Source organism: Triticum aestivum, chromosome 6A, assembly GCF_018294505.1.
Source record: "Triticum aestivum cultivar Chinese Spring chromosome 6A, IWGSC CS RefSeq v2.1, whole genome shotgun sequence".
Classification (NCBI taxonomy): domain Eukaryota; kingdom Viridiplantae; phylum Streptophyta; class Magnoliopsida; order Poales; family Poaceae; genus Triticum; species Triticum aestivum.
Window position 1 is genome coordinate 27,348,828 of NC_057809.1, and position 11,342 is coordinate 27,360,169.

The 11,342-nt window shown below is 44.6% G+C and overlaps 1 protein-coding gene across 2 annotated transcripts; it reads left to right on the plus strand.

Moving 5' to 3' along the window:
* Positions 1-5,336: 5,336 nt before the first annotated feature.
* On the plus strand, positions 5,337-11,095 carry LOC123131786 (glutamate receptor 3.1-like). 2 transcript variants are annotated; one of them, XM_044551467.1, is made up of 7 exons: positions 5,337-5,469; positions 7,140-7,478; positions 7,578-8,926; positions 9,030-9,307; positions 9,670-9,701; positions 9,799-10,205; positions 10,430-11,095. In XM_044551467.1, the coding sequence occupies exons 2-7, from the start codon at positions 7,214-7,216 to the stop codon at positions 10,877-10,879; spliced, it is 2,781 nt and encodes a 926-aa protein (XP_044407402.1). In that variant the 5' UTR covers positions 5,337-5,469; positions 7,140-7,213; the 3' UTR covers positions 10,880-11,095. The 2 variants fall into 2 exon arrangements, with proteins under 2 accessions (XP_044407402.1, XP_044407401.1); XM_044551466.1 differs by lacking the exon at positions 5,337-5,469 and having other exon boundaries at positions 6,923-7,478.
* The last annotated feature ends 247 nt before the right edge of the window (positions 11,096-11,342 follow it).

Consider the following 11,342-nt stretch of genomic DNA (forward strand, 5'->3'; position numbering starts at 1 on the left):
CTCCCCCTCCGCTGCAGCGACCTCTCGCCGCAGTCACCATCCTGCCACCGGCCACCATCGTGCGCCCACGCACCCGAGCTCCGGGAGGTATGGTGCCGGGGGTCATGGGGGAGTGGCGGAAGCTCGTGCGCCTCCCCATCGAGCACCGGCGGGGCAGGCTTGGAGCAGCCATGGAGCGCCGACGTGGTGGGCGCTCTTGCGTCGGGATAGGAGGAGGCCCGCGGATCCGTCGGCGATGGCAACGACGACGCAAGGTCGCCCGTGCCCAGAGCGAGCTCGCTGTCGGGATGCTTGCCTCCGTATGGTCCACCTCTATCCGCCGCAGCGACCTTGCCGTGGTCAATGCCGTGCCACCGGCCATTGTTGTGAGCCCGCACGCCCGAGCTCAGGGAGGTGGCGTCGGGGGATCATCGGGGCGGCCGCAGCTTGTCTGCCTCTCCATGGAGTGCCGGCGAGGGAGGGGGAGATAGGTGGCCGCCGCTGCTAGGGCCAGGAGAGAGAGAGAGAGAGAGAGAGAGAGAGAGAGAGAGAGAGAGAGAGAGAGAGGCGGGAGGAGGATGGCAGCATGCTCGCCGGAGCAAAGACAGATGTGGCGTGGAAGAGAAAGCCAGAGATGTGGAATAAAAAAGAAAAGGGGGAAATATGTGACGCTGACAGGTGGGTCCCTCGTCCATGTCAGATTTTTTGTCCACATAGGCATGCCAACTCAGCCTGACAGGTGGGCCCAACCTATCAGTTTTGCTGTTTTCTCGAGGAAATCAAACAATCAGTGCTCTTCCAGATTAGGCATAATTTCGGTGGTTTTTTGTGACTTGGCTCAAATCTGATACTGACCTGTTACCCTAGCCCGAAGTGTGATGGTTTGGGTAAATAACTCGCGGATTCGCATGGGCCGGGGTTCCCCCTCCCCTTCGTATACGAGGCGTTCTAGGTGGTGCTTCGTCTGATCCAGTCGGTGCCGGAGGTGGAGCTGCTGGCGACAAGGGAACGAAGATGGATGGAGAGGGCGTAGAGGATCAACAACGATTCCTTCTCATGGTTGGAATGCGAGAGGGAATGGAGGGAAGAGAAGGCGGTAGCAGAGGCGGAATCATATCCGATACTCAGATCCAGAAGAGAGAGGTATGTTCAAACTTGCCGGATCCAGGCAGATCGAGAGATGAAGAATTTTGCAAGAAGGATTCACTTCGAGGGCACCCCTAAGGAGAGAGCGCAGATGCCGCCCTTCCAACACTCGCCGCCGGTGGACTTCATTCATTGGGCGAGGGGAGAGGGGAGATCAAGCGATCCGAGGAGGAAAGAGAGGTGGATTTGTCTCGTGGGACTACGCTCAGCAAGCGTTCCATCGCTGCCGGAACCAGTGGATCCTCTGCCGTACTTGTCGCCAACAATTTGAATTCCTCTGTAGTTTCACAGTCTGTGACAGAAGAGAGGAGGACGAGCTTGATGAACAGACGGTTCAAATTTGACCCCGGTGGATGTAGGCAAAAGGATGAAGCTGGATATGCTGATTGCGTAATTGGATCTCGACCTGGAGGCAGATTCTGGGCGTTGGAGCAAATTGAAGAAGATGATGAAAAATGTTCAGAGGAGAGTGAAGCTGGACAGAGTCCATATATAGCGACTTTAGCTGATGCTTTTGCTTGTGCTAAGAGGGAATCAAAGGCAAGCAGAAGGGGGACAGATTATGCAAATTGGGTGCCGTTGACCGCATTTCAGAGAAGATTGTGGCTCCTGTATTTAGTTATGTAAGTGTTCCTCCTTGTCATAAATCCAATCATGTGTTTCCTGTTGAGTGTGATTCAGTTAGTAAGGATTGTTGGTACCAAATTATTGGTGGTAAGCCAGTTGATGTGGGTGTGGGTTCTAAGCCGAATTGTCTGTAGATGGGACATGGCGGGAGAGGTCGTTATCTACCAGCATGCATCTTAGTTGATGCGCCGCTCTCCACACGATTGCCAGCATGCCAGGAGGATGAATCTAGAGATGATTTAGAGTTCAGGGAGGATTTTTTTTGTTTTGATTCGAACTATGGATCGGAATGGGCCGGTTGGTGGTGGGCTGGGCCAGAAATATGGGTGCATATTGGATCCCAAAAAGGGGAGTGGGGTGGGGTGCTACAACCTGGTCAGAGATAGGTCGTTAACCCTAATCACGTTTTGCACTCTAGGATTTCCCATTTGTGGTGTCCGCCCTCAGCCGCCGCCGCTCGTGATAGCCAAATCATGGGAGGAAAGATGGGTGAGTTTTTGGTTCTGGACGTGGAAATGGAGGGAGGGATGGTGGAGGTGGTGGAAACTGGAGACCAAATCAAGGTTATGGGAGAGAATTCCAATTCGACAAATACGATCAGGGAATGTCTGGTAAGGCCGGTTGCCTTGCAGTTTCACCTTATCCCCGGGAGATGATTTTACTCGATAGGATCGTGGCACTTCAAGGTCCCCAGGCCCGACCCCGACCGCCATTTCAAAATTTCCAAGGTAACCAGCACCAGAACTTCCCGTGTAGAGAGCCAGGATATGGGGATTGGGGACAAGATGGTGGCGATCGAGGTATATATCAATACCCTCATCGGCCACCGCTGCAAAACACTAATCCGCCCCTGCTACTAGCAAATATCAACAGAAGACGTGTACAACCACTATCAATGGTGGAGGAGGGGGTAGCGAAGTTTAGACTTCCAAGCCTAATTCCGCTGGGGCAGTGGTGACAGGGAATCAAAGCTCGGGGGTGATTTCTGATAGCAAAATTTCTTCCGTGGACAAGGCTATCTGTCATAAGTGTGGTGAGAAAGGTCATAACTCTAAAAGATGTGAGGCAAAAGTAAAGTGTGTGATCTGTACTAAGGGTTCTCATGTACCTGAATTCTGTGCTTGGCTTCATCAGAAAAAACCTGTTGCTACTCTGGTTGGTTTTGGTGGGGAGGGGCTTGGATTGTTTGTGGCAGAGCATGCAAAGGAGATTTCCAGTGCTAGTAAAAATGAAGCTGTGGCTTTGGTGAGACCGATGGAGGGATGTGATTTAGAAGTGGATGCTGACATGTTAATCAAAAGCTTGGCCAAAACTTACCGATGAAGGTGGGACCGGAAAGCTAGCAAGGTTTTTGAAGGAGTTTTTTTGTCAACTTTCCATCAGCGGCTAGAATTAACGAAGCTGCTATATATGACTGGGTCCCTTTAAAGGGAGGAAATATCATGGTGAATGTGAAAATCTGGAATGATGATGCAAATGGCTGTGGTTTGGGTCAAATTCCGCTGGAGCAAAAGGGGTACCAAAGACTATGAAGAATTTCCATGGGCTATGTGAAATTGGCTTAATGATTGGTTACACTCAGGCTGTAGATATGGAATTAGTAAGTAAAATAGGCTTGGTTATATTGAAAGTTGTTGTGGTGGATTACAGAAAAATTCCTAGATGGACCAAGTTAACCACTCCCAATCTCATGGTTTACAGAATCTTCTTTGAAATGGAAGAAGTAGTAGATGAAGGCTGGGCTAAGGAAGATGATGGATTATCTCAAGGCTATGAAGAGTGGATGGACTTTCAGCAAGAGGAGGAGGATAGCAGAGATCCCAAAAAAGCAAAATACAATGAAGATGAGGCAGACAATGGACCATAGATTTTCAGCAAGATGCTCGGTTTCAGCATAGGAGATGAGTTGTTTGATTTGATTGATAAGTATCATGTGGATCAACCATATATCTTCATGCTGAAACAGTTTGTGAAGAATAGATATCATTACCCCGCAAAAAAAAAAGAATAGATACCATCCACAATTACTTACTGGTGCTATAAATAGTGTATACCTGCCGTTCTTGTATACAGGCCATCAGTGAAGAATTAGGATGTGTAAGAAGGTAGTCACGCAAGGGATAATATTTTGAGCGTAAAGCCTACAGAATTTTCCTGGGCAGCATCAGATACTAATCACATGCGCATTATAGCCCTTTTTGTCTTTCATGAAATGCGCACTTTTAAAAGGGGGCGAAATTAATCATTAAGAAAAAGCAGAAACAACGAAAGCATCATTTGGTTTTACAGCTAAAAATATTTGTTCTGTGCATGGAGATGGAGTGATGGCATACAAATGAACGTATAATGTAAGCTTACATGTGAATTCTCTTCAATGTGGGTAAATGGAATTATTTACACTAGCTGCAGCCTGCAGGGCTGGATGCAAATGCCTAGCTTGTAAGGCGGACTAAGATTAAGGCTGCATGCAACATATATTCTGCTTGGAAATGCATGGACTTGATTTATTTATTTTTGAGGATTGAAATACATGAACTTCACATGAAGATGAGGCAGCCAAGTTTCTACAAACTGGGTGCAATCAGCACAAAATCCTCACCTCACCTTTGTAATCTTGCTCAGTAAATTACAGGTGCTTGATTAGTCTTAGTCATGGCTCCGTGTTGAGCTCGTGACACGCGTTTGATTGATTTTTTTTGCCTTTGATTGATTTCAGTTTCTAATGCCAGCTGATCTGACAAGCCGAGGTTAACTTGGATTATTTGACAGTTATTTTGTTTGCCTATGGGCATGCTAATCTGCATCTCATCCCGCATAAAGATCATCGGAATCGGATCTAATACCTTTCTTTGGTCAGTCACGCACTCTAGCTAGGGTTCTTCGACGCAGGTTGCATGCATAGTTTTCCCTTTTTTTTTTTGAGAAATAACATGGACGTACACGCACACACACGCGCACACAGTCACCCCACCACACACACACACACACACACACACACACACAAATGCGTACTGAAGGCACGATCAAAGTTGTCGAGTTCAAAATTGACGCAATCGCCACATGTTCCTCGCTATTTGATATTTATTTATGAGTTATTACTAAATCATATGAAAAACAAATCTTAAGGATTTTTCAAACCACACTTGACAGGAGATGCTCCATTCGGTTCAAACATTTTAAAATATCAATTTTTTTGTCTATCTTTTTGGTGCAATCGACTTGTGTCAAGTTAATCAAATCGAATGATTACTACCTTCGTCCTGATTTATTAGTCCCTTTTGTATTTTGTGCCAAATTTTCACCTTAAATTTAACTAACAAAATGTTAATACATGTCATAGAAAATAATACTATAATTGAAAATTATGTTCAAATACGAATCCATCAATATAATTTTGTGACATGCATTAGTACTTTATTAGTTAATTTTTTAGTCAAAATTTGGCACAAAATGAGACTTATAAACCAGGAGTGAGGTATATTCCGGTGAACCCGCGTGTCATCACCGCCGAGTCCGCTCTCCCTTTCTCCCCAGTCCACCTCCGCTATAAATACCACTCACTTAAAATAAAATAATGAGCTCGACCGACGGCAGCAGCAGCTCGCGTTCTGCTCTCAGTCTAATCCTCGTCGTCGTCGAGCGGCGCCGCGGCAGCAGCAGCAGCCAGCGTCCGAGTGGAGGCCGACATTTCCTCTTGGCGGGGCCCGAATCCAATCCGTAAGTCGAAATCTCTCTCTGTACATGCTCTCGGATCCCCACACATCTTCTAGTACAGTCCTACACTAGAATCCCCACCCCACCCATCTCCTACAGTCCTACAGTACTTCCCTGCTGCGGTGCTGCCAGTGGCATTCAGGCCGCCATTCCCGCCGTTTCTTGGGGTCTCACTGAGGAATCCGAGGGCACTGGTTGTGTATTGATCCTCCCCGGCAAGTAATGGCGGCTCCGGTTGCTGTTGCCGCTGGGTGTGGGTCTACTCTTTGCATGCATTGCCCGTCCGCAAGGTGTTCGATGGATTGTGCAGGGTGTACGTCTGTCCGGGGTCTCGTTCCAGTCCTTCAGGTTCCGGTCCGTTTACAGTCAGTTGCTGAAATTGTGCACGGAACGCATGAAAATGCAGGGATTTGTGCTCAGGTTCTGCTCGGTTGCTTGGCATTCCAGGCATTGGTTCCTCTTTGCAGGAAGCATCCCATCATAAGCATATACTAGTACTATATATATAGTTATATGTTCCCACTTCAAAAGAAAAAGTTGTATGTTCTGTTTGTTTGCTTGCTGTCTGCTTCAATGTTTGTTCCATTTTAAGCATAGTTGTACAAGTATAGTTGTTTGTTTCGTGGGCATAATTCAAAGTTTGTCGGAAGCAGCTTTTGTTCTCTCTTGCATAGCAAAAGTGTGTGGAAACTGGAATCTGTTGAGAGTAGTATGGCCACGCCAAACGTTTTAGCTTTCACTTAAGGACCACACATTGCTTCTTGACTTTGTTGGATGCTTGTCGGCCCAGCCTTGGAACTGTACCTTCCTACTAATGGTATGGAATATGGTTAATATAAATGAGGCACAGACCAAACTTTTGTGTTGCTTACTAGAAATGAGTGTATTTCCTTAAAAAAATGTCAAATCATCTGTCATTGTTCTCTCAAGTTACTTTCATTGCGATGTTCAATCCAGTTTTTATTACTGCAATTGCTTCATTCGAATTGAGGTTTCAGTCCGTTTACCGTCAGTTGCTGAAAATGTGCACGAAACGGATGAAAATGCCAGGACGTGCGCTCTTTGTTTACCGTTTACCGCCATTTGTTTGGTTGCAGGAAGCACCCGGTCTTAAGCATAGTATATATAAAGTTGTATGCTCTGTTTTGTTTGTCTGTTTGCTGTCTGATTGAGACAAGGGCATAATCCAAAGTTTGACACCTGCACTTGCACCTGCTCCTGCACATTTACGTGTTGGAAACTGGAATCTGTTGAGAGTAGTATGGCCACGCCAAATGTTTTGGCTTTAACTCAAGGACCACATTGCTTCTTGACTTTCTTGGATGCTTGTTGGCCCAACTTTGCAACTGTACCTTCCTAATAGTAGTATAAATCAGTCACATACAATTCTTTTTGTGTTGCTTGAGATTTTGTGTATTTACTTAATGTGTTTAGTCGAATCATCTGTCATTGTTCTCCCAAGTTGCTTTTCCTCGTGATATTCAATCCGTCGGGTTTTTAAATACTGTAACTTCTTCATTCAAATTGATATTTGCTTCCTTGTTGTTTTCCTTTCAACGTTTGGACTGAGGCTTCAAATAATGGTGCTCTTTAACATGGGCTTTGTTACTTTAGAGAATACAAGAATTATGCATTGGTATCATGATAACATCTGCTCTATGTTTTTTCTACAGGGGGTTTCCAACACATAAGTAGTTTACTAACATGAAGACAAGCATCCAGTAGACTTTGCACCATTTGAGGCACAATGGAGATATCTTTTCTCATGTTGTTGGTTCTCTCTCTGCTTCTGTTTCCTAATGGCATCTGCAAGAGTTTAGCTGCGAGGCCTCCTGTTGTGAATATTGGGTCTATTCTTCAATTTAACTCCACCACTGGAGGTGTTGCCGCGGTTGCCATCCATGCAGCCTTGGAAGATATCAACTCTGATCCAACAATTCTAAATGGAACTACACTAAAGGTTCAAATCAAGGATACAAATTGCTTTGATGGTTTCCTTGGCATGGTTCAAGGTACGCTAGCTTTAATGTCACGCATTCATTTGGCATTGTTGAAATAGTTTTTGCTTCTCTTGTGGAATTGTGACAATGATACCGTATTCCTTGTATCAGCTTTGCAGTTCATGGAGACTGATGTTATTGCACTCATTGGCCCTCAGTGCTCTACAATTTCTCACATCATTTCATATGTAGCAAATGAGCTTCGAGTCCCTTTGATGTCCTTTGCTTCTGATGCAACTCTTTCATCCATACAGTTCCCGTTCTTTGTCAGGACTGGTCCCAATGACCTCTATCAAATGGCGGCTGTGGCAGAAGTTGTTGACTACAACCACTGGAAGATAGTGACTGCCATTTACATTGACAATGTTTATGGTCGAAATGGCATTGCTGCTTTGGATGATGCACTCGCTTTAAAGCGCTGCAAAATCTCCTACAAGGTTGGGTTTCCTTCCAATGCTAAAAGAAGTGAGCTCATAAATTTGTTGGTTAGTGTCAGTTATATGGAGTCTCGTGTTATCATTCTCCATACTGGAGCTGAACCTGGACTCAAGCTTTTCTCTATGGCAAAACAACTGAACATGATGGGCAACGGCTATGTGTGGATTGCAACTGACTGGCTGTCTGCATATCTTGATGCTAATTCATCAGTTCCTGCTGAGACTATATCTGGCCTGCAAGGTGTTCTTACTTTACGGCCACATATCCCCAACTCAAAGATGAAGAGTAATTTGGTCTCCAAATGGAGCAGGCAAAGTAAAAAGTACAACTATAGTGATCTTCGTGTAAATACTTACGGTTTTTATGTTTATGATAGTGTCTGGGTAGTAGCTCGGGCTCTGGATGCCTTCTTTGATGATGGTGGTAGGATTTCCTTTTCAAATGACTCGATGTTACATGATGAAACTGGAGGAACACTTCACCTTGAAGCAATGAGCATTTCTGACATGGGAAATAAATTATTGGAGAAGATTAGAAAGGTAAACTTCACTGGGGTGTCTGGGCAGGTGCAATTCGATGCTGGAGGCAACCTAATTCATCCTGCATATGACATCATAAACATCATCGGAAGTGGCATGCGGACCATTGGTTTTTGGTCAAATTATTCTGGCTTGTTGTCGACTGTCTCTCCAGAGGCTCTATATTCAAAGCCTCCTAATATTTCTCTGGCTGATCAGCATCTCTATGATGTTATTTGGCCTGGGGAGACTGCACAGAGGCCTCGAGGATGGGTTTTTCCTTCTAATGCCAAGCAGTTGAAAATTGGTGTTCCCAACAGATTTAGTTTCAAAGAGTTTGTCACGAAAGACAATTCTACTGGGTCAATGAAGGGTTATTGCATCGATGTCTTTACTCAGGCATTGGCTTTGCTTCCTTATCCTGTTAGTTACAAGTTTGTACCTTTTGGGAATGGTACTGAAAATCCTAATTATGACAAACTCGTACAGATGATTGAATCAAATGTAAGTATGGAATGCCTTTTTTCTTCCTCTAACCATTTCATCATCTTTATCAAAAAAACCATTTCATCATACCATGCTGACCAGGGGGGGTCTTATCCTGCAGGAATTCGATGCAGCTATAGGGGATATCGCAATTACAATGAGGCGAACAGTAACTTTTGATTTCACCCAGCCATTCATTGAAACAGGCTTGGTTATCTTGGCTCCGGTTAAACAGCATATAACATCGTCCTGGGCATTCTTGCAGCCATTTACTTTGGAGATGTGGTGTGTTACAGGGTTGTACTTCCTTATTGTGGGTGTGGTTGTTTGGGTTCTTGAACATCGGATCAATGATGATTTCCGTGGTTCAGTACGTCAACAAATAATAACTATTTTCTGGTAAGGAGCTGACTTGCACCTATTGTATCGTCTTTTTGTAGTATATCATTCCTTTTTTCTTAGAAATGTTGATGTTTCAACAAGTCTTGTGCAATATGTTTGCATACAGCAAGCACCTCAGAACAGTTGCCAGTTAACATACCCAAATGAAGCATCTACTGATTACCAAGGAACTATTATCTTAATGATCTTGTGAAACGTATATATGCACAGTATATATATTCGCTTAATGATATTTATGATGCATTGCTCTTTTTTTTTCTGTTTTCACATACTTCTCCACATGTATTACAAATGTTCTTATCATGGCGTGATTCCTTGCTCTCAGATGTGATTATAATTTCTATTTTGATTGCCTGCAGGTTCAGCTTTTCGACGTTGTTCTTCTCACACAGTGAGTAAACCAACCTTCTCTATTATGTGTTTTTTTGGCCATAGGTAACATTTTGTTCTGAGGCATGGCTCGTGATTTCATCTGTATCTGCCCGCAGGAGAAAATACTATGAGCACCTCAGGGCGTGGTGTCCTGATCATATGGCTATTCGTTGTTTTGATAATTGTATCCAGCTATACCGCGAGTCTTACTTCCATCCTGACCGTGCAACAACTTGATACTTCTATAAAAGGAATCGATGACCTGAAAAATAGTAATGATCCTATTGGTTTCCAAGTTGGTTCTTTTGCACAAGACTACATGGTCAAGGAGCTCAACATCTCACGTTCAAGGCTAAGAGCTCTCGGTTCAGCACAAGAATATGCTGAAGCCCTCAAGCTAGGCCCTAAGGAAGGAGGTGTTATGGCCATTGTTGACGAGCGACCCTATGTTGAACTGTTTTTGTCAACCTACTGCAAGATTGCGGTAGCTGGTACAGATTTCACCAGCAGAGGATGGGGCTTTGTAAGTACATTTGAACCATATTCTTTAATGTAGATTAGAATATAAGAACAAAATATTTTGAAGTTAATATCCTGGAATAGCAGTTTTAACTTTGAACAAGTTGTGTCAACTATCTAGTTTATTATGCAACTTTATTTGCACTTTTCTGCGGCTGCAAGTCTAAAATCTACACCTACTTTGTCTCACAAATCAAAATGTAGCACCTTACAAGTTCATTCTACCAGGCATTTCCAAGGGACTCCCCTTTGCAAGTAGACCTCTCCACCGCAATCCTGTCATTGTCAGAGAATGGGGAGCTGCAGCGGATCCATGACAAGTGGCTCAAGACAGGGGAGTGCGCAACTGACAACAGCGAGTTTGTTGACTCAGACCAGCTCCGCCTTGAGAGCTTCCTTGGTCTGTTCCTAATCTGTGGCGTGGCATGCATCCTCGCGTTGCTAATCTACTTTGGTATCATGCTACGCAAATACCTGAGGCATGAACAGAGGAAGAGCCTGAGAAGATTCTTCTCATTCGTCCATGGCAAGGATCCACCAAAGAACAACGAGAGGCGGTCCATGAGCCTGCTTGGAAGCTCGACGCCGGCAACGCCAATGAGCAGCCTTTCTACCCTTGAGATAGAAAGGCCGTCCAGGGAAGTCAGAAACGACAGCGTTATTGAAATGGAAAGCTAGTTCATGTGTACAAAGCTAGTTCGTGCTTTATCTCTCAAGGCAGCTGGGCAACTGTTTTGTGTGAAGCAACAATGCGGCCGACTAACCTTGGTCCCGGTAACCTAGGTTGTAAAGCCAAACACCAGGGATGTATAGAGGGGGTTCAAATACTTCTTAAAGGAAGGATTGATAATAAAAATTAAAATATCGAAATGCTCCTCTCTCCCACGTAGATCACTTTATTCTTTGCATGACTATATTTTTTGGGGATATCTTGCCACTACAGAATTGGCGTTTGGCGGTGTGATCTGTTCATGTGTTCAATTGCGCGTAGTGTGGTTATTCCAAATCAGTAGGATTGTGTCACTTCAGTTTGATAGTATGCGGCGGACTGAACCTGCCGGCTGCAGCTAGTACCGTTTGATGTGTGACGATGCCTGTAGATTCTAGTACTAAACTTTGATGCTTGTTCATAAACTAGTTT